This window comes from Cucumis sativus, chromosome 1 (genome assembly GCF_000004075.3).
Source record: "Cucumis sativus cultivar 9930 chromosome 1, Cucumber_9930_V3, whole genome shotgun sequence".
Taxonomy (NCBI): Eukaryota; Viridiplantae; Streptophyta; class Magnoliopsida; order Cucurbitales; family Cucurbitaceae; genus Cucumis; species Cucumis sativus.
The window spans coordinates 11,545,872-11,573,446 of NC_026655.2; the positions used below are offsets into that span (position 1 = coordinate 11,545,872).

The window sequence follows — 27,575 nt, forward strand, 5'->3', positions numbered from 1 at the left end:
ACTAGTCGTCTTTTTTATCTCCCTATCTTTCTTTTCTTTCTCTATGTATCAATTAATTGTCAAGGGAGAAATATGGAATATAAAAATAATTATAAATCAAAATTACTACCCATTACAATTATTTATTTATTTATTTATATCTTTTACACATATAATATAAAAGGATTCATAACCAAATGACCCAAATTTTGGAACTTTTGTTCTTGTTTGAGAATAAATCTAAACAAACGATTTAAGAAGGAATAAATTGAAAAAGATGTTCTAGCGCATTGAGAGGTCAATTAAAGAGAGAACAAAACAATTTTAGAAAACTTGGAGCGAGTCCATGTAACCTATGGATAGTTAATCAAATTCACCATTATAGTGTGCCATAACCTTCCATCACAACATTGGTTATACTCCAAATTCGTACAGGTGATCACACAATCTTTTATCTCACTCCCTCATTGTCATAGTTTAGGGGAAGCACGTATCTGAAACTCAATCAATACATGAAGTGTGTGGACTCTTCAAACTTGGATTGAATATTTCATCATCATAAATTAAAAGACAAAATCAAACATCCATACTTCCATTGATTGATTAATTAATAAACCTTAGGTTCTAAAATATTAAGGCAACCATCCTACCTTAAAATTTGAAAATGGGAAAACAATGCTTTCACATCCAAAGTAGAAAATCAAGAATGGAATTTGAAAAGAAGCTCCAGTTATAATCAGGGACCATCTTTGATCCATCAATTAATTATATATATAAATATGCTCTTCTTCAAGGAACATACTCAAACTTGCATGAACCATGACCTGCCAAAGAATACCAAGTTTTGTTAAATATTTTAGATCAAAGTGTTAGAAAACAAATGAAATTGTAACAATAAAAAAGGTGACGTAGGGTAATCGACAGTGTTTTTTTAATAAAAAGAAATAGAGGATCTTCCAACGCACAACATGATGCGTCAGGAGATCATGGAGAACTCTCGAGGTCGTATATACAACGTCGAGAGTGGTATTATTATGATGCCTTTTGGATAGCGTCAAGAGTTCTTTGTAATCTCTTGACAAATTTTTTCTAACCCTAATCCCAACGAGCGTTTATGGTTAAGTAGTTTGATGTTATACTTACTAGGATCAAGAGAAGTGACCATGGCAGCTGAATTGAAATAGCAAGTGGCTCCCTTGTGCTTAAACTTTTGGTAGTAACTGTTGAAGGCATAGGAAGCATGATCTCTAACAGTGTTTGGGTAAAAACAAGGTTGCTTCATTTGAATATTTCTACAATCAGCTCCTCCTTTTCCACAAGCCCAATCAAGAGCTCTTTGCAACTCGTCATCTGGAACTTGCTCATCAGCTATGCACCACTCCTCATCAAACGATACATCACCTGTCCCAAATCAAACTTTATTAATACACTATCTTCTCTGCAAAGGATTCATATATATATATAACCTTTCTGTTTCTTATTTTATTGATTAATTTGGTTTTAAGTACGAATATTTTATGTTTAATATGGTTTTGTTCTAATTACTTTTCTATTTTCGTTGCATTTTTAAGTGGATCCCACTGATGTTTTTTAGCCACTACCAAAAATTCATTTTAAAGTTGAAAAGTTTGATAGGGAAACTCAAAGTGAGAAGCATCCACCCAACATTGTTCTTTTGTAACCATCAAGGACCAACTTCCTAGTTTCTTCATTTAATTTTTTAATAAAAGAACTTAACTTATAAACACTTTTCTATCTATAAGTTTCTTTGTTTTAATTGCTATTCATTTTTTTTTTATTAATGTTTTGGAAAAACCAAAGCAAAATTTTAAAACTAAAAAAAGTATATATATGCAGTGTTTGCTTTTCGAATTTGACAAAAGTTTTCAAATACATCCTTCAATCAGTGACTGAAAATTTGAGAAAAACAAGCATATATTTTAAAAGTAGATGGCTAGAAACAAAATCATTTTAGTGGAAACCTAAATAAACAAGACTTTTAAAAACAATAAATGTTCATCTATTGAAGTAATGAAAGTGGAAAAAATTTGAAAAACAACCATAGCATTTTGATTTTGACAGTCCCTTTTGTTCGACAAATAATGTAATCAAAGTCTAGTAAGAAAACGATCTTGGATTTGTATACAAAGGAAAACAACTATATGTCTAATAATTATTGTATGAAATAGTTTGACGAATAAGAAATAAAGGTAACGATAATAATGTATATCTAAAATGAAACGATATCAAGAACTCACATCGACATTAATTAGAAAGAGATGAATTACCTGATATGGTTGGAGTTATGATAAAAAGCAGGAGGAAAGAGAGAGAGAGAATGATGAGGTGAGTAGAGGAAGACATTTGTTTCTTCATCAACAATACACAGCGTGTGGGTTTTGAAAATGTGAGTGGCCAAATTTGAAGAAAGCTTTAATTTAAGGGCTTCATTTCACAGCCTTCGAGAAAGTTTAGATTCTTATGTTCATCCACAAAACAATTCATTCCTTCAATCTTACGTTAAATAATAATAATAAACAGCTTTATTTTTTGGGTAATTGGTCCTGCGCGTATTCAATACTCTTTCTACTCAAACCAAATGCATTACTTTCACAAAATCACATCTTATTTGTATATTTTCTTTTCACAAATATAATATCATGTTTATTTTAGAACAGTACAATCTACACTTTAATTAGGCATTAGAAGACATTTGTGTGTTTAGAATATAACATTATAATTAATGTGAGGAAAAATTAATTTAGTGATACTTTGAGCTGCGTTGAGCTATATATGTTTAAGTTAGAGGATAATTAAAAAGGTTGGTTATTATTCTTAAATATAGATTGGGGTCTTAATACTTTTTTTTTTGTTTGTTTTTTTTTTTTAAAAAACATTAGCCACATGCTTAACACTTTAGATGACTTTAATTAATTTGGAGTTAATTGAATGGAATAGTTATGGGAAGGGAGAATCAAGTCAGTGAATTCAAATTAAGTAGTGGAAGGTGGAAGGTGGAAAGTGCTTTCTGACCCCAATAGCATGCAATAGCCAATGGAAAATAAACTTAATCAGTTAATGTGTGTGTGATGAGAGAGCCAAAGATGTGATATTTAACATTAATACCTTTTATTTGGATCTATCTTTTGGAAGAAGATGTGGCATCCACCTCCACTTCCATTTCAATCCAATTCTTTCTTTTTGTTTTTAAGTTAATATCATAATATATATCTTTACCTTTCTTTCCTCTATATATAAATATATCTTTAGTTGTTTTCCTGAAATAATTCTCTATTTCATCCATAAATTAGGAGAAGTACAAGGATAGTTAATTATATAGATAAAGAACAAAACACTTAAAGAAAATAATATCTCACAAAATACTCTAGTTAGGACAATACTCTCCCTCAAACTCAATGTTCTAGTCTCACAAACTTGAATTTGTTATGAAAATAATCAAATAAGTAGATCTAGAATAGAATTAGAAATCCACGAGAACAAGCACACAAAGAATTTCAAGGATAAAACAAAACAAAAGCATAGCAAAGCAAAACTGAATTAGAGTAGAATCGGAGCAGGGCGAAGAACTGAGTAGGAGCGTTTTGTTGTCATATTTCACCGTAAATTGTTGAGTCTTAATAATTCAGTTTATCAAAACTCGTATATGTTATGTTTCTTTGATATTTTTTTCTCTTTTCGGTTTGAGTATTTTTAAAACATGTGCTAATTTCTTGCTCACTTTTGTCTTGTCCTCGTCTTATCTTGACTTGAAATTTAAATTTTCTTAAAGAATAAAAATAATAGTTAAAATTTGATTAGTAGCTAAATTCTAAAAATAAAAAACAACCTTTTGTAAGATTACTCTTTTTTTCCTTTCAAAACGGATGTTGACAGATACTCCTAAAAAGAACTTGGTGCAGTTGTTTGTATAGGGTTCATCAAACATGAAAAGGTTACAAGAAAGAGAACCAAAGATTATAAAACCAAAGTTTTGAGTAGATTGAGTTATGATTTAACGTGATAAAACCAAGAAAGATGATAAAGGGGAAGGTATCAACGTATAATTAATTTTATTATAACCCCATCCACTCTGAATGTTTGAGAGGACTACAAAGTTGATGAAAAAAAGCTAAACTCTAGATCAACACTGACATAAGGAAAATATATATGGGTATGATCCATGACCAACCTAATCTCTAACCAAAAACATACATAAAACACATTATTGAAAAACTCATTAATAAATAACTTCAAATTCCTCATTTGTTTCTTGGTCCATTCAACACCTAACTAATGGCATAATTATTCCTAGAATTTGTGTTCTTGTTTCTCTCTTATTCTTAATTAATGTCTCTTCAGCTGCCTCAATAGTTTCATCCCAAACCTCAAACAAAACAGACCTCCAAGCTGCCATTGAAGACATGAAGGCCCAATCCTTCTATGGCTTTGCCATCCTTCTCCAAATGCTCAACATCACTACTCAACTGACCCTAAAAGAAATCACCTTTTTCATCCCCCAAGACCCCCAGATCTCCAACATCTCCATCGCTGTTGACCGTCTCGAGGCGTTTGTGCTCAGCCATATGATCCTCATGCCGCTTCAATTCAGTGACTTGATTCGATTTCCGACGGGTTCCATTGTTCCTTCGGGTTACCATAATAGGATGATCAGAATCCATAACAATGGAAGAGGCCATTTTGTTGTGAATAATGCTGTAGTCAATGTTCCTAATGTTTGTTCTAGTTCTTTGGGTATTAAGTGCCATGGGGTTAATAAGGTCATAAATTATGGTAGAGCTACTTATGGTAATCTTAGTAATGAACTTTTCTAGGGTTATATCTTTTGAATATAGTTTGTTGTTGGAACGCAAGATATGTAAGTTTATGGTTGAATAAAAAGTACTTCAATATATTGAAAATTAAACGAGTGTGTTTAAAAATACCTCATTTTTGTATTAATATTTCTATGTATATGCATGGTTCCCACTTAATATAGATATACTTTGTTTTTCAAACTTATTATTATTGATTGCTGAAATCATTTTTTTCCTAATCATATTGTTTCTAAAATTTAACTTTCGACTTCTTCTCAGTCAAACTCATCCGTCAAGCTCATGCTTTTTAAACTTTTTTCTAAACTTGAAACTCACACATGCTTTGGAAATCAACTCTATAAATCAAGTGTAGTTTCAAATATGAAAGCATGCTTTTAACGTAAACTTAGTAAATCATGTTTAGAAATCATTTTTAAATTCATTTTGTCACTTGTAGATGATAGCTAAATTCCTTCGTCTATAAATTTTTCAAATCCTCTCTTGCCTTGAAATTAGAGAATTTAAATTCATTTTAAACCTCTAAAATCCAAAAACATCAAAACTCAGCCCAAAAATCTCAAGAACACCAAAACTGCTCAAAACTAGTGTCGTGACATGACTGGCAACTAGGTATGTGGGCGACAGTCAGCACTCGCTCGCGCACAGACCTTTAGGTAGCCTGTTGCGTTCTTGCCTCGGGCTCACCATGCCGCACGCCCTTGGCCATGTGACATCGCTCTACACCTCACTCTGTATGCACATCAGACACTCCTTACCACTACAAGAAATGGGAGATCTCCCAACGCATAAAGTTGTTGGGGCATATACCAAAATACGTTGGAAATAGTTGTAAGACCCACACATAAATTAAGAGCTAAGAGGTTAAAATTTAGCTAAGTGTTCTGAACTAGGTGATTTGGAAAAAAGAAGGCGTTTTGAAGTAAAAGAGTTGGCAATCAAGTTAGTTCGCAAGAAAGTTGGGGGCAAGATTTGTGAAGGATGTGTTACCTTGCAAAAGATGTTCCACAAGAAGAAGAAAAAAATTCTCAGAATTCTTAAGTAGGTTTAATGGGCCACGTGTAGAGATTAAGTTAAGCATGGTTGAGTCAAAGCTTAAGCAGACCACATGTAGAGAAGTTAAGCAGTTGAGAAACCTTAAGTTTACATGTGCACACTAAGAGTAAAGCTAGCAAGTTGCCTGAGTTTAAGAGTGACTAAGCTTGTTGGAAAGTAGTATAAATAAAGGTTTTTAATTAGATTTTGAGTATTGTTACTTTGAAGAGAAAAACTAAGGAGCTGAAGTGCTGCCAATGTTGCTACATAAGAAGAGGAAAATAGAAGCAACAAGCTTCTTTTATAAAGTCTTTACTGATTTGAAATGTTGATTTTCAATTCAAACGTTTCTATAAGAGATATTTTATGAAAAATCTTACATTTTTAAAGTATGTTTTATGTGTTTCAAAATAGAATTTATCATGAAATGATGTTCAAACCATTAATTACTTCCTATAAAAATGAGCTAACTATTGTGTGCACATAATGAGTCAAGGCAACCATGAGTGAAAGGGGTCACATGGTGATGAAAAGCTGGATAATACGTTGAAAGAAGCGTATTAAGTTTAGTTGTCTGAGCAACAAGGATGAATTAGTATATTCTCGAACGTTGTTAATATAGTAGTCTAAACGTGAAGTAATGAGACCTAACGTAGAGAATTATTTTGGGATATTTGGCAAAAGGAATGTTTGATAACTAATGTATGTTTATGCGAGATGAAACATTAAAGCAAAATGATGCGTTTATATGAACTGATATATATTTTTATTTTATGTTATGCTTGATGAAATGATATTTGCAAAGGTATTACAAAAATGATTTCTTAAACCTAATTAAGTTTGTTACTTACGTTTTTAAATCTTATCTTTCAGAAGAAGACGTTAAGGCCAAATAAGAATAGTTGATGAGCTTACTAGGCAAGAAGAGCTGCAAGATGTTTTAGTTTAAGTTTTGTACTTTGTAAACTGCAAAGTGTTGTAATCTTGTGGCTTAAGTTTAATAAAGTTTAATAAAGGACTTGTTGATTACTTTATGTTTTAAGTTGTTATATCTCCTAAAGTATGATTTCTAAGTTTAAGTTTAAGAGACTAGGTGTTTAAGCAAAGCTTAAGGACCCTAAGATCGAGTATTTTGGCGTTTAAACACGTTAGAACACTCAAGTCACACCATGTCTCGAATGGCAAGCAAGGGTGTCTGTGAGGCGGGGTGTAACAATAGTTCTCCTGACAACTAAACGGTTGTCAAGAATGTGGTCAGAAAAACCACATTGAGAAAGGAATTCCAACGTCGAAAATGCAGGGCATTGAGAATTAATCACTCTCAACGCTCTATTAGTACAACATGAGAGTTTAAAACTCTCGATCACTTGTTTGCTTTGCTATGCTTTTGCAAGACACCCGTGTCTCCAAAATTTGATCCATAACTCCTGTAAATACAATGCATTAGTGATGAAAATGAGATTTCCTCGTCTTTATACATTTTCACTTGTTGTTCGTTTAAAACACCTAAATATCCTAACCTTTAGATAGAATAAATCGTAGAAATACAAGTAATCATAGTTAATGATTATTTCTAAATTTGGTTGGATTTTTTTTAATATCTTAATTATAAAACAATATGAAAGCTTAATATGAGAGAGAATGTAGTAAGGTTAAAGTGTTCCTAAAGTTGCACAAAAATCTAGTTTTTTTCCCCTTAGTCCCTTAGTTCAACAACCCGAAGTTGAAGCGTTCGAGTGAAATATAATTAAAGTTTACATTTATGAAATATTTTTGGCATTAGTAGAACAATTCTATATCTATCTTTTTTAAAAATGAGATAATTACAAATTTAACAATTAAATTCAAAATAATTAAATATATAACAATATTTTAAAATATTTGCAAATATAGCAAAATTTGTCAAATTCTATCAATGATATAAGTCTATCACTGATAGATCATGTTGCAAATATTAGTCTATCACTGATAGACCGTACGAAGTCTATCAACGATAATTTTGCTATATTTGCAATTTTTTTAAAATTTTGTTATATGGTTGATTATTATGGATGAGAGGGTTATGAATTGCAATTTTCCTTCAAAAATTCATCAAAACATTTTTAAAATGGGCCGTGTGGAGGCTAACCCAATTAATTTGGGCCCAGCCCATGAAATACTCATTCATCTGTCAGCTCAGCAGACACTCACTTGATCGTCTTCAACCTCAACGAGTTGGCCAAGCGAGTTTTAGAGAGAGAGGAAGACGGCGGAGATCAGCAGCTTTAGCTACGGAGAAGACAAGATGAACACCGACATTACAGCGTCGACCAAGCCAGAGTACCCAGTAGTAGATCGGAACCCTCCATTCACTAAAGTCGTCGGCAATTTCGACACTCTCGATTACCTCCGTTTCGTCACCATCACCGGCGTTTCCGTCACCGTCGGTTATCTTTCCGGTATCAATTTCTTTCTTCCTTTTCCTTTTTTTTTTTTTATCTTCCATTTCGTTGAACCATCTTGAAAATCTCTTCCCCTGACTCTGCATTTTAGGGATTAAGCCCGGGATAAGGGGCCCATCAATGGTGACCGGTGGTCTAATTGGCCTGATGGGAGGCTTCATGTACGCTTATCAGAACTCGGCGGGTCGGCTTATGGGATTCTTCCCCAATGATGGCGAGGTAGCTCGTTATAAGAAATAAGATTGTGCGATTTAGGGTTTTTTCTTTTTCTCTTTTGCTTTTTTCCTCAAATTTGAGTTCTAATTGTGGACATCTTCACGATGTTTCAGTTATTAAGCGTGCAACCGGGTTGTATCAATAAGCAAATTGAAATTTCACTGTTTTCTGTGTTGCCCATTTTTCGTCTAAATGAAATAGTTGAAAAATTACATGATTCTTTGTTTTGATCAATAAACAAAGGTGACCCATTAAGGGATTTGGACGGATGAATCATATACTCGTCTGTTGTGCCATTGTAAGTTAGTAGTCCGTTTTTAATTCAAAGTGGTCTCATTAGATTACATTTTGTTGTCATATTGCCATGACTACTCTTTATTTCCGCAGAGTATCAGAAAATAGAAAATAGTAGCCTCAAGTGGGAGAAAGATGTCCTTTATGATTGTATCAAAAGAGTACCCCAACGCCAAATGATCTTGAAAAATTATTCTGTTGCATTTACTTCGGTAGTTTTTCATCTGATCTTTTGTGCTTTATTAGTTGCATTTCATCCTTCTAGCAGTCTTGTGTGCTCTAATTATGTGGTTGTCATCTACATATGGTAATGCACTTCAGAGTAATGGGCAGATATTGATCGTTCATATCAGGTTTTTTTGTTGCTTTTCCTTTATATGGCAGTGACAACTATTTAGGAGGGTAGATTATTTGCAGAAGTTGTCTAGAAATCTGGTGATGAATATGAAGTTTGTTTGTTTGAGCCTTTGGATGTTTATCAATTCCTGAGAAAGTTTAAGCAAAATTGCCGCTCAATTTTGTTTTTTCTTCCTTTGCTTGTTACTCTTTTCCCCTATGGCCTTTTATTTCGGGAGAACAAGTGTTCAAATATTTTTCTTTCATGTGTTGCAATTTGTTGAGGTTAATTTAGAAATGCTTCTTGATGTTTTATATGTTCTCTTTCCATGTAAAAGGATAGCTTCCATTTGCAAGTTCCTATGGCTGAGGGACATTAAGCCATCTACTATTTTGTGCTTAATTTCATTGGATGAAAGGGTAATGTATGATGTAGATTATACTTGTTGCAGCTATATATCATCTATCATCTCTCATTCTGACAGTGATGAAGAAATCTTGGTTATGTATTACGATTTCTTCTTCCCAATAGAGGGGGGTTGAGGATTTGCATCATTGGTGAGATTTCAGTCTTTGTATGGTCTGGAATAAAGAAGGCTGTATGAGTGACCAGTTTATAAAGTCTGTTTTGTTTATTATCACAAATGTGGGAGTGGGAGGTTAAACTTCCAATCTTCATAGATATTTCAACCACTAAGTTATGGTTGTGTTTACTACGATGAATTTCATATTTTTCAGTATGTAGAACCTTTTTTTGTTGTTCCTTTCGGTGTCGATCCTCCAAAATCTTATCACGAAAGTGTAACCAAGATGTTGAAAACAATCAGATGAAATAGATGGATTGTTTGGGTTCAAAGATGAAATAGATGGATTGTTTGGGTTCAAGTCGCATTTGAGATAAGTAATTATGTTCACTAACCTATGTTCAGATTGGCAAAAGTTCTTATGGGTTATATCATCATATAACATCCCCCCTTAAGTTGGACAAGTGGTTGAAGTCTAAATTAATTGTGACCCTTGTTTCTTTGAAATTTAAACCTTAGTGAAGAAAAGCAAGGACATTGGAGGGAGTGGAGGGAGTGGAGGGAGAGAAAGTCGCATGAAGAATTGAAGAAAACTCTTTAGATACTTCTTGAACTAATAGAATCATTGTTGAGAAAGGATAAAAGGGCCTCAACAGAAGCCACTGAATGATGCATCATGGAAGATCCATGTGATAGATGAGAACACAATGATTCAGGAGCGAATGAATAGTATGGGATTTGTAATCAAAATTACTAGAAATGTTGAAGTTTCTGTTTGGACAGTGCGATTGAGTTGACCAAACTTCTGAAACGTGTTTTTAGATTAGAGCTATGTGTTGAATTGAGTTTGACTAATCTTTATTATTGTTATTATTATTTTAGTTTGTTCATAAATGTATATATTTTTCGTTTCTAATGTTTAGCAAAGTGGGGCTAAGTTTGTGATATTATATAGCTTCTAATTTCATTGCTCATCCACCAAAATACATTAGCCAACCTGTCCTTGAAAGATGGCCATTGCTTGCGTTGGACCCAAGCAACAGCACATCACATTAGTTGAGAGGAAATTAAAAATAAAAACAGCAATGATTAGTATCTTGAGAAATTGAGTCAATTTTTTACCAGAATTCCAATTTTTGCTTTTTATTACCTATATTGCATTTACTCATTAATATAACCAAACATAATGTTAATGATTTCCAAATATTCTATAAAAATCAATGTTCTAATCAAATTAATGTATACTAATTTAAATATTGTAAGCTTTCAAACTTTTGACGGTTGATTATTGTTCATCTTGATCGTTAGTGATCAATCATCTTGATTGTTGGTGTTCTATAACTTTGGATGTTAGTGTCATTGAGTGAACATCTTGATCTTCTGCGAACAATAGTTATTGTTAATGATCTAGGATCTATCATCGTGCCTATTAACAAAAGGTGGCAATGATGGTCAATGACCGATAGCTATAATCTCAGGTGACCAATTGTCATGATGGTTGGTGATCACCCAATAGCCTTAATCATTGATGACTGTTAGTGTCTTGTCTTCACCATTGATTGATGATTGTCTTCACCAAGACTTCCTATACTTTTTCTCATGGATTTGAATAGTAAACACTATTCAAGCTCATAGATTACTCTTTTTTTTTTCTAATTCAATATTGAAAATTTGTTGGACAACACCGGACACCGCCCTCAGTGACCATTGTTGGCCGACCAATGGCCAATGAGTATCATTTTTGACAACTCGTTGGCGAACTTTTGACGACCATCATTAACCTTGAAAAATTAATTAAGATTAGTTTTGAAAGCTTTTTTTTTTCCTTCTAAGTCATTCCAAATACGTTTTTGATTAAATCACAAAATTTGACTTATTTTTTAATATTTTTTAAGGTGAAAATTGATAAACCTATTTATTATGTTATCAAGTATAAGTCAAATATTAATATATTGGTAATATAATAAAAATTGTAAAATATTTCACACATATATTCTTCATTTTTTTTGTTGGTCAATTTGACTAAAAGACAACTTATTTGGATGGGCTTAACAAAAAAACTCCAGATGACTTTTATTTTTGCTTGACCCTTTTGGTTATGCTTATTATGAAACCTATTAGACCCTTTCATGTTGTTTAATTGGAACTTTTATAAACACCATCAGATTAGGTGATTTGTTATATTTTGTGAATGATTTGTAATATTTATAATTAAACAATTCATGTTAATTCATCTGTAATCAAAATTGTTGTCATTGAATGCTAAAATTTCTCGTTTTTACCTTATTTTCGTGAAAATTAATAGAGCACAAAAATTGAATTAGAGGTCAGAATATGAAAAAGATCAATTAAAGAATTGAAGGAGGATAAATTTAGGATATACAGTTAAAAAAATCAAATAGATTAATTAAACCTATTAATTTAAAATCAACGGTCCAAGTAGAGGCATTAGATGCATATTTGTATTTTTCAGACATCAAAACCCCCATCAGATAAGCCACATGCATTAGGAATTTGATTCCTAAGCTGGGTGTCAAACACACCGTCTATTTATTATTGTATCTTAATACAAAAAATTGAGAAACAATAGATTTATTGTATTTTTGAAATACATTTTTAAATATGTATTTTTAAAAAATAAGTTATCTTCCAACAAATTAAAATATTTGAAGATCACTAAATCACTTTAATTTTGAAATACTTTTAGACTTAAATTTATGCTGTTCTTTTCCAAACAAAATTAAATAAAAACAAGTTTTCTTAAACACTTTTTTTTTCTTTAGAAACCTTAATCAAAATTGTTATATATATATATATTATGTTTTCATATGGTAGCATGTTCAAGAACTGAATTCTAATTTAAACAACTATTTTTGTGTTCGATAATATATTTATAAAGGGAAATTGTGAAAAAAAAAAGAAAACAAAAGAGAGAGATTAAATTGATAAAATATTTATAAAATATATTAAAATTTTAGATTCTATTATCCATAGAAAGTGATAGAAGTTTATCAACGTTTAAAACATTAAATAAATCTAAAATTTTGCTATATTTAAAAATGCATCCTATATAAATTATAAAACTAGTTGTAGTTAACCATTAAATATGAGGTAAATGGATCATTATTAATTAATTTATGAAATATTTTTTTAAAACATTGAAATATTTTTAGTAAAGCAAAATAAATCAAAATATTTATAATAGATAGCAAAATTTTAGTTTTATCGATAATAACATTAATAAAATATAAAATTTTGCTTATGTGTTTGTAAGTATTTTGACGGATTCGCCATTTACAGTAATTTTTCTAAAAAAAATGTATAATTCAAATTTAAAGCTATAAGGCAATACATATATTAAGTTAAAAATATAAATTGGAAAATCAAAATCATGATACATTAAAATCATATAAAAAAGCATTGCATTGTTTGGATTCGAATTACAACATAATCTAGATTGATTTCCACAAATCTGAAGAAGATATAGAATAAATTTGATGTTAATTATAGTTGTGAGTGAGGGTGGATGCTTAGGTTTAGTTGAAATTTGGTAGAATTGAGTGAAGAGAAGTGAGGAGACGTGGATTCTCCTCCATCTATTATCAAACATCTCTTTCCACTTTAGTTATTATCAAACACAAATACAAAACTTCATCATTATATATGTATAAAAATATCTTTAAACATATTAATTACTTCCACATTCCTAATTAAGACATAACGTATTAATTACTGCCTTTTGGTTATTAACAATAACATACTTGGGAGTACATAAGTGGGTAATTAAACTACCATTGTTTATCCATTAAACTTTTACAATAGGTATCAATTTTTTGTGATTACATGCACCACACCCCACATACTTTTATTTATTAATTTTGAAAAAAGAGAATAGTATTTGGTCCAATTCAATTATTAACAACTTTTCATGTCTTTAATTATGAAAAAAAGCTATGAAAATTAGTTATTGGAAATTACAATCAACAAACTAAACAGCTGGCTGATCAACAACTTCCCAAACTAACACATGGTTGCCACTTTGAATGTCTCCTCCCCCAATAATGTATTAGTTTTCAATTTTGTTGGTTACATACAACATTTGACTCGTTTTTTCCTTCCATCTAATCCAATCAATCAAAGCAGCCATCAAAATACAGGCATAATTAACTCAATTACAGTTTCTAAACAAAACAATATCCCTAACCCTACAACTATGCTCACCATGGGGATGTATATGATGCCGAAGACCTACTTTTACCTACTAAGAACTATGCTGGAGTCCTATACCCAACCTTGCGTGATTCTACTACAGTTCTTGCTGTCTCTATCGCTACTTGCCCGCTGACGTAATGTTGTCGACATACGGGCATGTACATATCAGCACCACCAATCAGCTCAGTCTCTTTTTCTTGTGTCTTCCTTAAAGTAAAGAAAGCCCTATTCCCGCAGATTTCACATCGAGCAGTTAACTTGGTTACAGAATCGGCAAGAGGAATTATATCGAGAACTGAACCGAAGTTCCTCCTGTTCAGTTTTTTGTATAAACCCCAACACAAAAGCTTTAATTGAGTTACTAATGATCAGTCAATTTAGAAACCAATCTGAAGTTCTATTGAATGTTTTACCATATGAAATGCCATCAGTTTCTAAGAACATCATTGAAATTAAACGTATGAAACAAAAGTAAGCCAGAAAATTTGATTATACCTCAAGTAATCCCCATCCAGCCCAGCAACTATAACTGTTTTGCCATCAATATCAGCAGCTTCGCAACAGAAATCATATAGATCGTCGAAAAATTGAGCTTCATCAATTCCAATCACATCTAGCTGTCACCCCAACATCATATGTAAATTAACAATTCTGTTACCAAGAAAATCAGGAGTTCCTATTATTACGGTTAATTCAGAAGTCTACTCATTCAGTTTTCTGCTCATTCTAATTGGAAATCAAATTTTTAGCCTCATAGATTTAAATACTTTGCTACCTTTTATAAGGGCTTGAATATTTCGTATTTTAATTAATAAAATGTCTAAGCATGATATTGGCATCATAAAGAGAGAGAGATTATATACTTGTCAGAGAACCTTGACAAATTTCTTTTTGAAAGATGATAAGTTTGGTATTGCCCAGCAAGGGAGTTTCATGCCGTCATGTGTAACAATAGAATCCAATCCATACCTTGTGTCTTTATTCGACTTAATTATAGCTACACTTCTGTAAAAAAAGTGCATGAAAAGGAAAAGGAATAAACCTTCTGATATGTACCAAAAATGAAGCTTCTACCCAATTAAGATACACCAGAGTACACATTCCATCCAGTAATTAGGTTCTACATTTTAAAAGGTAATATAAAGCTAGGAAATATTTTCAATATAAAGATAATAAAATAGGGAAGACAAGATGCCAACCCAAAGAAAAAAAGATTCTACAAATGAAAATGATGACAAAGACCGCTTAATCGAAGATCCAGAATGTGAACATGGACAGGAAGAGCATCGAAATATTAAATCTATCAAAACTCCACAAATTTCTTCTCTTGAGAGTATTCCAGCTAACTTGAGCACCTTCAACAATTGTCACAGGGCAATAATCTGGCTGGTAGCTCTGCTCATTTACTTGTCAAATAAACTCATATGATATTAAATTTCAGATGGTATTAAATTTTAGATAGAGGGCCACTATGACTTGAACATGTCCTCTCTAAGGTCTATTTCACAAATGTCATTGAACTCTTGTATCATCTCCAAACTATGTGATCCAACAGCAAATAGCAGATAAGTAGATTGATTGCTTCATACTCTTCAGAAAGCATGTGTAAATGAATGTTACCTGTTTAAACGTTCCTATATTTTACAGGTTGAGTGGAAAATGTACCAGCCCCTTGGTGAGAATTCTCTTTTAAACTTGGTACAACAGTGTTTCCATATTAGCAGTCTTCATTGAAAGAAAAACCAAGTTCATGAGGTCTAACGTTAATAAGGCTATCTTCTACCATGTTGAGCTAAAAAATAAAGACGTTTTTTTGTTTTTGTTTCAAAAAATGAGAGGGAGCGAGGAGCGAGGAGCAAGGAAAAATTAAGGATTTAAAGGTTCTCTTCAAAGAATCAGTTTAGTTTAGTTCGCAATTCACTCGTTCCATTCATTCTCTATCAAGCGGTCATACCCCACAACATCATATATCAGCTTAAACCTCATTCAGCACCAATATGCATAACTCTATTATTGTGAAATTCGTAGGGATATAGTATAAAATATCAAATTCACCATAACTTATCCACCCAACCACTCATATTCAGTGTCGATCAAGTAATATAGCGGATGAAGTTGTAAATTCAATACGATTTTTTTCCATTTCATACCGATACCAACCGTGCTAATAATCAAGCCAATACAGAGAGAGTGATGAGAATATATTAAAAGATAAAAAGAAAATTAATAAACGGTTAACTAAAGAAGAAGAAAGCATAGCATAAAAGACCTGCCATTGCAGCTCTCGGACTGAATCCGCCGAAGAAGAGTGGTAGTTTTCCCAGCAAACATCGGCCCCAGAATGACATGAATCTCGCCAGAGGGCGGTGACAAAGAGGCCCTCATCTGGGGGGTTTCGATTCTGGGTTGAAAAAAAACCCTTTCGAGGCAACGAAATAGTGGGTGTTTTGAAAGTGAAAAAATTGAGAGTTGGGTGAACATAGGGCCGCATTGCGCAGATTTAGAAGGCAAAGAAAAGAAGGATGGAGAAGCAGAAATGAAATTGGAAGTAGGGGGGAGAGGATGAGAAAGAGGAGGAAAATACGAAGGATTTCATGTTTGAAATGTGTTGTGAAGATGAGCAATTGAACGAGGGTTTTAATGGGGTTTTGGCGTTTGGAGATGGGAAATATTTGTAAATTGTTGAACATGGGGGGGGTTGTTGGAGAGTGAATTGGGAGCGCATTTCAGGTTGTTTGCCCCGAAAGGCATACAATTTATATCCACTACAACTGTTGGGGTACGGAGTTGCACTTCTTCATTCCTCACCATCACCACCCAACGTGTGTGGTACTTGGTAACATGAGTTCACACGAATAACTAAGTGAAAATGTTAATTACGACAAATAACGAGATGAAAAACGTGAATAGTTAGAAGGTCATTTATCATTTGATAAAATAATTTGAAGAGTTTATACGATGTTGGAAATATGAGTAAAACGGAAACAACAAAGTGAAAACTGTGAATTGATGCAAATAAAGAGATGAAAAATGTGAGTAATTAGGAGTTATTTATTGTAGGATTGAGTAATTGATGTTTTTTTTCCCACCCAACTCAACCTAAAATTGGGTGTTAGGGCCTTTGTGTCACATAACTTTGAATCATTAACCATTATCATGCAAACTTAACAGTAATAATAGCATCTTAAATAATGCAACACAACTCTTATTTATTTAAGTCCAAAAATTTCTACAACAGGAGCTTAACAAAGAAATGTCAAAAGCCTTCAAAGTCTTCAAGCTTCAACGATCATTTAGTACCCAGTCCGATCATTTAGATCATTGATCCATTACTTAGCTCCAATCACTTACCCTTTTACACTACCGGTTAGTTTCCTAAACGACCTTTTAGCTCGAATCACTCAACTCCTTAAACAATCGCTTATCTTTCAACCCTATTTCTTACATTTCTAATTGATCTCTTGGTTTCTACAACTTGGGGGAGAGAAACTTAAAACATAAGTCAAAAGACTTAGTGAGTGTTGCCTTTAAAACCTTTTGGGAATACAATTCATAAATCATTTTCGTTTAAACACAAGCTCAATGCCTAAATTCAATAACACATTTCAAATCTCATAAATACATATTAGTTTCACTAATACATGAACCATTATCGTGCATGGATTATTGTGATGACCTTTTCATCAGCAACATCCTTGAGAATTTCTTGATTCATTCCTTGTAGCTCAGGCTTCTTGGTACAATACATATCTTTTATGCATTGTCTCACCTCATTCTACCATGTAAGTCTTCTCTACATGGTTGCCTTTACTCACTAAGTGCACATAATAGTTAGACAGAAATATGACTAATGGTTTACTCTCAATCAAGCATACAATACAATCAACAAGACATGAACTTTAACTTGAAAACATAACATTAAAGCTTCTTTCAAATCATGCTTTTCTATAAACGTAAACATGCATTATATGACACATGAAACATGAGACTTACAAAGAAAAGCTTTATAATCTAAGTCCATTTAGAAAATGACTCACTGTACTAAGTTTCTCTCTTTGTTCAGAACTCTTCTTCTTACACAACGACCTCTAGCTTTTCTCTTTATAAAATCTCATAATAATAATCTTTTCCTTATGTCCTATTCTCTTATTTATACTAATCCTAAGTTCGATTAGACATTCCTTAAACTCCTATAACCTTGTCACCTTCTACTTAACCAAGTTATAAGTCTTTGCATGTTACGACACCTGAAATTTACTCCACTGATATGATAATTATAACCCCGGGAACCTCTTTAAACCTCCTTCACGATTGCTGACCCTTCTAAACTATCGTTCAATCTCTTACATGATCATTTAGCTTTTCCAAAGATCATTTACTTCTTATATTATCGTCTAACTTTCTTACACGATCGTTTGTTTTCTTATATTATTGTTTAGCAAAATACTTTTCAAAATCTTCTATTCAAGCACGGGTCTTACACTTTACTTTTCGGGGATGTAGACTATCAAAATCTTTAGACAACTTAAATTATGGATAACTAAAGTTGTAGATGGCCAACATCGTTAGATAACTTTCATAGGAATATGTTTTACAGATGCCTAGTTGTGTTGGTTTTGCAGAACTTGTACATCCCGATCTTTTACATTTACACATTCTTCCAATAATGTTTATACTACTATTCATGTCATTTTTTCATTAATTTAATGTAGTTCAAATTTATATAACAAATCTGTTTTTTCTCAGGTACGTTTACGTAAATATAACAAAAGTGCTAAATATTTATATGGTCCGTAGAACAATTTAAGAAAAGTTCATAAAGCTCAGTTACTTTTTTTTTTTATATAAATTTCATATTTGCACTTATTGGTTTTGATTATTGCAGTACTATTTTTTTTCTTCAGTTTTTTCCTCCTTCTTCTTCTTTGCAATTTATTATTCTTTTCTTCATATTATTACTTCTCCTTCTTCTTGTTCACGATTTCTTTATTTCCTCTTTCAAAATTTCTTCCTTCTTCTTCATCTCTCATCTTCTTTTTCTTCTTGGTACAAGATCTAAACGATATTGATACATGATCTAAACGATCGTGTATCAATATCTAAATTAAACAATCGGTTGTCTATCTCAAATAGACAGAGATGTACCACTATCATTTAGATTTGGTACAAAATTGTTTAAATTTGGTATAAGATCGTTTAAACTTGGTACAAAATCGTTTAGACTGGGTACAAGGGTACAAGATCGTTTAGGTTGGGTATAAAATTAAAAGATCGTTTAGATTTGATTCGAATTTATTCTATTTGGGGGCGAAAATGACGTTTTTTGGGACGAAGGCATCTCAACTTTCTTGAAAATTTACATGGACTAAAAAAAATATGCACAATTCAGACAACTATGCTCAAAGTTATGGTCTTCCAAAGTTTCAACATTTTTTTTTTCTTTTTTGTAATTTTGAAGAAAATTCAATGCCAAGATATGTTAATAGAATGCTCAGTTTATGATATTGATGTAAATATCATTAAAAAATGCATCAAATCAAGTGGTCATATGCATTAAACGAGTTGGTATTGATGAAAATATGAAGCTCGAAAGATAGACGATATGCTATTGAAATTTGGTGAAAGATAAATGATCACTACAACAAAAATGATATGTTATTGAAATTGGTGAAAGATAGATTATTGGGCCAGCGCTGTTGAGCTGCCCTCACCTATGCAGATATAAGGATAATTCTGTTTGAATAGAAGTTCATAGTTAGCTCAAGATTAAGTTATCTAGGTCATCAATAATTGAAATAGTCAGATTTATAGAGTCAACGATGTTATAACTTAAAAGTGACTATTTCATGATTCTAGTCTTATGTAAACCCTTTAAATAGAATGTCCCACTTTTCATGTCTCTACATGAACTATTTAGGATCACTTCATTTGTACTAACTACAAAGCGAGTCGCATCTATAGTGTCCCTAAAATAAGATGTCCAATCTTATTCGTATACTATAGAGAATTTAGGCTATATACTCGAACTTGATGTACACTTATATCTATACATAAAGTTCAAGTTTACTCAAAATAGCCGCAGGACCTTAGTTTATAGGTTTTAAGATTATAATATTCAATTTCACCTAATAATTTCTCAATTACAACTTTATTGTATAGAATATGATTATAAATTACGAGTTTTAAGACATAAATTCTGACATAAGACAAATTTATCAACAAAATAAACTCTCAAACTAGTAGTATTTTCTTCTTCAACCATAAGTCATATATGTACAAAATTTAGCATTCTAGAAACACATATTAACTAATCCACCCTAACAACACAATAAAAAAGTGACAAATAATTTAATATAGTAAGTAACCAACAATAATTTTATTCTTCAACAATGATGTCAAAAACAGATACACAATTCTAACATAATATTCAACTAACCTTTTATATATAAGTGGCCTATTCCAAAATTTACGATAATCTATCTTTCCTGAACCCCTACCCAATTCACTTTCTTTGTTTTGTGTTGCTAGACCAATTCACTTGTGTGATATACCAAAAACAATATAATGATGGCTATGAACAAAACATTGACACAAGACTAAAGTCTATCTCCTACATCTTTTGCCTCAAGTATATAAGTATATACAGGTCATGCACAAAAAAAGGTTATGCTTATTCCCATGTTAGCCATTTACAGAATTAACAAGAACAACATTCTAAATGCTTTTTAGATATACCAATTTAAAAATTCAGCCTACTCCACTCGTTCTTCATCCAATTCAATTTGCATGTACGAGCTTCTTGTATCAATCTATAAAACATAAAATGTTGAAGACACTTTGTTGAAAATAAAAATGGGTCATATTATGCTATTTATAATGTTACAATGTAAGTAATAATTTAAAAACATACCGAATCAATAATGCTCTTTATCCTTGTCACAATTTTCCACATGTATCTCAAACATAATACTCCTATTTGTAAATAACACTATAATACAAAACCTACAATGCATACTTTATTATGCACTAAATTATACATCATTGTATTAAATTTTAAATTATCTTATAAATACTTACCTTTACCGCTTTCTAGAATGTGGTTTTTTTAGTCTTTTTCAAAAGTTTCTAAGATTGAAAAATCGTCAAGCCCTTATATTTTTTAAAATATAGTATAATTCAAAATAAAATAAACTTTTTAGTGATGAAAAAAACACAAACAAAGTTAGCTGATATATTCGTTATGTATTTGATATCTTCTTGTGAACTTGTTCTCAATGAGTCAAGATGGTACATCACATCTTCATATGCATTAATTACAACTAATGACCAATGGTCACTAAATAAAATATGTAACTAATTAATTTTTTTTGCTAGTAATGTAAGTTTGAATTGAGTAAAATTGTACTTACCTTGGATTGTAAAGAGCAATAACCAATTCATCTTGTTTGGAAATCATTAATCTAGTGCAAAGGTTTTGAGCTCTAATCTCTCTAGTACTATAGCCTGCAAATATAAGTGATGGTTCTACAAAAACACACTTCAAAACCTTCTTCAAATCAATATTGAGCGACTGTAAGTACCTACAATAAACCAACGGTGCAAATCAACTTATTATTAATTAAAAAAATGTTAATGTATCATAAAGAAGTTGTGACGTTTACTTACGTCATATAAGCCACCATTGATAAAGTTTTCACTTTTTGCATGTTGTAAAAATTGATTTGGAGCTCATATCACTTGCCAACAACTGTATTTGGAAGAACTCATATCATTGTGCGGATTTGTCCCATATGCTGACAATGTTAAACGAAGATTCTTAGGTTTATAACTAAAATTTGGTCTTATAGTGTCAACTAACTTCGAAGCTTGGGAGTCACGAGGGTGCTATAATTTATTATCAATTTCTCTTTCATCAATATGCTAAGTTAAGTTTTTAAGACATTCAACACTTTTAAACATTTGTTGAAATAATGGAATTTGTGGAAAATACCACATTATTTTAGCAGGGATTTTCTTTTTCTTATTTGTATCTTTACTATATCTTTAAAAGACATCTAGACTCACCATATTCATGACACACAATTGCATTGACATGTTTGTTTTGATATACAAGCAACAATCATCAGGACATGCATGAATCTTTTCAAATTTCATTCCTAGTGTACCTAATTTTTTCTTTGCTTCATACATTGACATAGGTAGGTCATTAGTAGAAGGTAAGATGTCTTTTAACGCTTTTAGTATTTTTTCATGTCTAACTTTTAAGTTATACAACTTCACTAATGTAGACAATTTGGTGAATTTTTTGCATCCTTCATATGATGACTTCTCAGCATCATTAAGCAATTTCTCAAAACTACTTGGATCCTTTGAATATTGCTCATAAGCAATTTCAACCATTTCCTTTATATTTCCAACATCATTATTTTCATACTTACACCTGGAGGATTCTCTATGGAAGGAAGAACTAGGAAGTTCTTTACCATGTCAAAACCAAATCTTACAACTTTCATCAATGCCATTAGAACATAAATGATGTTTAATATCATTTGCATTATGTCTTTGACAAGTTCCACACTTCAAACAAGGACAACATATAAAAGTACTATTTGTATTGAAAAATCTAATTCTGATGAAGTTTTCTACACTTTCAACTCAAGCTCTTTAGATAATCTACAATCTAAGACCTTAAAATTGAAAACTAGTATGATCTATTATTGTCTATTTTCGATAGGCACTAAGCGTGTGTGCTATCACCCTATATCTGAGATAGATAAATATATTATTCTATCTTTGTCTATTTGAAACCCTAAAATTGAAATAGGAAATAGTTTGTAAGCAGAAAGATTAGATTTAATAAGAAATGACTTACCAACTATAGTAGAAGGAAACTCACAAATTATTAAAGTATAAAAAACAAAATGTTCAAAAGTAAAAATTTACAAACTTGAAGTTGTACAAACAATATAAATTAATTCTACAACTATTAAAAAATGTGTAGGTCAAAGGATGGAGCAGAATCAAAGTATTATTTGTTCCTTCTTGATTTTGCCTCCTTTTGCTTTCTTTTTAGTTTTCTTTTGTTTCCTTTTCTTCATATTTCTTTCTTCTGCATCTTCTTCGCTATCACTGGCAATCTCTTCTTCTGTTTCATCGTCATCATCAACAACTAGTTTTCCCTTTTGTCTTCTTCTTATTGTAAACAAAATTTCTTCACTCTCATTATCTATATCTTCTTGATTTTGCTCTTCTTTCACTTCCTCATCCTCTTTTTCTAGTTTCTTTTCTTCAATGATTTGCTGCAAGAAAATATTGGAGTTTATAAGAAGAACAATGAAGGGTAGACTAGGATAGTTATTTATTTTTCTTAGATAAACAGAGATAAAGAACTATCAATATTTACGTTTTGCTCTTGGCTTTGTTTTCTTTTGGTTTTCCTTCTCATATTTTCCTTCTTCATCACTTTCATATAATGTTTCATTCTTCTTCGCTTTGTACTTCAACTTCTTCTTCTTTATCAGTTTGATCTTCATCTGTTTGAAAGTAAGAATTAAAAAGGTAGTTGTATAAATGGCCGTGCAACAAAATGTAAACGATTGTGCAGCAAAATCTAAACAATTGTTCAACAACATCAAAACGGTTGTGTAATAAAATATAAACGATTGTGCAATCAATTGTGTACAAAAGAATGAAACTTGGGTCAACACTTATTTTTTGGTGTCTCTTATCTGTAGTTTTGGTATTTTGTTCTTCTTCATCTATCTATAAAAATATAGAGTACAAATTTCAAAAGAAATCATATAGATGTTTAGGATTGCCCATCTTACATATATCGATATAGATGACTATTTCTAACTATCATGGTTAGATAGAGATAGAGCACTATCTCAGTCTATTCCAATAGGGTGTGATAAATTTATTGTTTGTAAAAGAATTAAACCTCTAACAACAATTGTGTGTTTGGTGTTTCTAAATTTGCAGTTTCTCTTGTTTACAATCACTCTGTGTTTCAAGGACCACAATTCCTTGCAAAAAAAGAAGAAGAAGAAGAAGAAAACACAATTGTTCTTTATTTTGAAGTTGAGCAATTTTAAACAAAATAAAGCAGAAGATAATGAATTAAACACTAACCGTAGAGCAATATGTTGTTGCATAATCAATCATTATATTAACTTCTTCTTCTTTTTCGAGATGACTAAGGCTACAAGTAGGTGTTTATTTTTTTTCCACAACTCGTTGATACTCTTTTTCTCTCTTTTTGTTGTTATGGAAGATTTTCTAATGGTAGCCTAATGTTTAAGCTTCTCATAACCAATATTGAGATTCTTTTTATTTCTTCTTGACCTTTTAATATTGTTTTTGTTTCTTTTTGGCCTTATTGAAAAATTTGTTTTGCTTCCATTTCCCTTGATTTTTTTCTAATTTCACTTATTTCATTCAAGATTTTGTTTGTTTGTATTATTCCTAGGTTTGTTTCCATTTCTTTCTTTTTCTTCTTAATGTATCTCTATATGTTCTTTTTTCTCCTACGCCTCAATTTCTTTGAAATATTTCAAAATTTTCTGAGATTTTTCTTCTCTTGAATCTAGTGGCGTCATACAAAACTTCAAGTAAAATGATGTTAGATGATTAGTGATAAAGTAGCAACAATACTGATAACGAATGATAAACAAAGATAGAAAATGTTGTAAATTTACTTACATCCTCATATTAAAAAATGTTCACGTTTAGAGTCTACTTTTAGTCACTTGACTCTAAACACTCCCACGTCACGATTGTTGGACCTTGAATTCCAAGTTTTCTTCCAAACCCAACATCTAAATTGAAAAGTTTTGGTAGTGTCTCAAAAGCCCAATAGATTAAAGCTATGGAAAATCCTTGAAAGTATACAACATCCTTGTTGTATGATGCTTTCTTGAAGAATTGATATGTTAGGATGTAGGATAGTCTTCCCTATGGATAGTCTTTGAAGGTTAGTTCATGATCCAATATGTCTAGATGTTGGGGAATGATGTGGTTGTATTGTTGCTTGGAAATTAAAAATCTAAGATATAGAGATTAACTAATTTTTCTTTGAATGAGTCTTCCTCATTCCATAGTGCTTTCAAAGTTCTCTATATCTCTCTTAGTTATAAAGTCATCTTGACTGAAAAGAGCATTTTCAAAACCATTATCTTCTCTTTCTCCTAGATTTAACTCTCGAAATTTGTGCCATAAAATCTAGTGACCAAATAGAATTCTTTCAGCCCAAATTTTGCCATATGTCCGTTAAAGTTGAAAGCAAGGACATTAAGCTATTTTATATGGCGTTGCTTTCTTATTAAATAATTCAAGAGTTGTGTTGGTATTTTGGCAATTTTAATGTTAAGGAAGTGGCCAAAAGAGTTGTTTAAAACTCTAGAAAGAATTATTTGATCTATTCTTGATTTTATTAGATTCAATGTTTCTAAACAGTAGTATACAGTCATTCTAAGGTTTTTGTATTCATCTTCCATAATTAGGTCATTTAGATGATATTTGACCTGTGAAAAGATATAATAAACAATGTGTTAAAAATCAAGAGCTGGTGCTAATAGATAGAGATTGACAAAGATAGATTAAGATATAACACTATATACAGAGACATTTACAAAGATAGACAAATATAGGACATTGTTCAAAATAGACATTGCCAAAGATAAACAAAGATAGAACACTATATAGATAGACATTAGCATTCAATTTTGTTACCTTCACTTCTTTTTCATTCTTCATTTGTGTTTTCTTCGGTCTTTCCTTTATTTGATTGCTTTGCTAGTTGATGTTGTTTGATTTTTGATCATCATCTATTTACAAAAAAAAAAAAAAAGTTTAAGTTACATAGAATAAGAGTGATTATTAAATTAAATGAAACAAAGATATATTCAAACCTAATTATATCATAGATAGATGAAGTTAGATGGAGATAGATTTGGTTGAGGCACAAAAATATTAAGCAATGAACAAAATGGCAGAAAAGAATTTATGTGGAAGAACAAGACGAAGAAGAATTTAAGAAGTTTGGTTGAAGAAGGTAAGTGAAAATGAACGATCAAAGAAGACGATTGAAGCCTCTTTGATTATCAATCAAAGAAGACATTTACAACGAAGACATTTATAACGATCAAATGACCGAAATTATTTCAAATTAAATGGTAATTATCAATCAACAATTTCTCTTTTGTCATTAATCATTTGACCATTGAAGCCTCTCTCATCGCTCGCTATAATGAGTCTCATTCTTCTCTTCTAAATAAACACAGAACAACAACCCAACAATTTTGTTCTCTCCCAAAATTCTCTTTCAGTATACCGAGCATTAGAGTGTCTATTTGAATATTGATAATTATGATTAGTTTCAGCACAAAACTAATTGAAGAATGAGAGTATTTTATCCTGTGGTGATAGGATATCAAATTTGTTTGCACAAAATAGCATAGCTATGAAACGTTTTAAAAAAAACATGATTCGCGACTCAACAATTTTCTAACTTGTTTCTATTTTGCAGTATGCGTTTTGACCAGATGATTTGATCAGACGTTTTCATCATTAGGTGTTCTAACTAGGCGATATGTGAGGTGATTACTAGGGGTTTTGACCAGTATATGAGATGATGATCATTTGGTAAGTTGCTCGTTAGGTGTTCTGACCAATAGGACAATTTGAACAAGTACATGAGCTGACCAAGGAAGACGTTCTGTTCAGGCGAGATACAAATACACTACTCGAGAACAAGGCGAGATATAATACACTACACAGATAGATCCAATCTAGGCATTAAGGCTTCTGAATGCATCACTCTTTTTACGAGAATTGGAGCAGCATCCTCAATATCGTGGAACCCGTTGAGAGTGCACAACGGAGATGTCAACTCCCATTGTGATTTGAACTTTGAAGTGCGCACACCTACATGCTTGCATGCATTTTCAACAGCAATTGATTATAAATCTCCCTTTTCTTTCTAATTTTCCATAACATTCAATAGTTTTCAGTTCCCAATAGTTAGGGAAAATTCAATTTGTAAATTTCTCTCCCAAAATCATTTACAATTTCTCTCAGCCTTTCTTTGAAGATGTCCTTGATGTTCATCATTCTTGTTGATGCTACTACAAGGATTATAAAGAACTAAAAGGTACTTGTTGGGAATGAGTTTTTAGTTTAATCTTTCTTGAAAATCCATGTTTTGATAGTTGATTATCTTTAATTGAATTTCAATATTGATTTTTGTATAATTTTCTTGTTTGAATAACTTTGTCAATCAATCAATCATCATACATGAATCTTTGTTTAATTTCTAATGGCGATAAGCATAATTTTTGAATCAATATTGAGGTGATTATCAAATTGATTTTAAGCATCTTTTTCTTTTAATCTTTTCTTGTATGATTCAATATGAATTCAATTAAATAAATAATTCTTGATCACATAGCGACTTTCTTTGCTTTTGAATGTCACAACAATGAACCCGAGACCTTTCAAGCAAACTTAAATCCAAGACCTTTCAAGCAAACTTAAATCCAAGACCTTTCAAGCAAACTTAAATCCAAGACCTTTCAAGCAAACTTAAAGAATGTATGAATGTCATTGAGCTGATAAATGCATTTGATAAGTTTAATATGAATTTGATGTAAATGTTGTTCATTGAATTAAGATAATTAGTTTTTTGAACTAATAGCTGTGGGTTGATG

General features: G+C 31.5%; 3 protein-coding genes across 3 annotated transcripts; 1 reads left to right on the top strand and 2 right to left on the bottom strand.

The window, feature by feature from the left end:
* Positions 1 to 328: 328 nt before the first annotated feature.
* Positions 329 to 2,472, bottom strand: LOC116402704 (PLASMODESMATA CALLOSE-BINDING PROTEIN 5-like). Its single transcript, XM_031882558.1, has 3 exons — positions 2,268 to 2,472; positions 1,123 to 1,380; positions 329 to 803 (listed from the first exon to the last, which is right to left on the bottom strand). Exons 1-3 carry the CDS (start codon positions 2,353 to 2,355, stop codon positions 769 to 771), a joined length of 381 nt encoding a protein of 126 aa, XP_031738418.1. The 5' UTR covers positions 2,356 to 2,472; the 3' UTR covers positions 329 to 768.
* A 5,535-nt stretch (positions 2,473 to 8,007) lies between these two features.
* LOC101217651 (NADH-ubiquinone oxidoreductase 20.9 kDa subunit) lies at positions 8,008 to 8,776 on the top strand. Its single transcript, XM_011656648.2, has 2 exons — positions 8,008 to 8,284; positions 8,379 to 8,776. Exons 1-2 carry the CDS (start codon positions 8,131 to 8,133, stop codon positions 8,525 to 8,527), a joined length of 303 nt encoding a protein of 100 aa, XP_011654950.1. The 5' UTR covers positions 8,008 to 8,130; the 3' UTR covers positions 8,528 to 8,776.
* A 4,833-nt stretch (positions 8,777 to 13,609) lies between these two features.
* Positions 13,610 to 21,551, bottom strand: LOC116402927 (thymidine kinase-like). The gene is made up of 5 exons (XM_031883431.1): positions 21,535 to 21,551; positions 21,279 to 21,449; positions 14,745 to 14,874; positions 14,365 to 14,486; positions 13,610 to 14,181 (listed from the first exon to the last, which is right to left on the bottom strand). Exons 1-5 carry the CDS (start codon positions 21,549 to 21,551, stop codon positions 13,926 to 13,928), a joined length of 696 nt encoding a protein of 231 aa, XP_031739291.1. The 3' UTR covers positions 13,610 to 13,925.
* Positions 21,552 to 27,575: the final 6,024 nt, after the last annotated feature.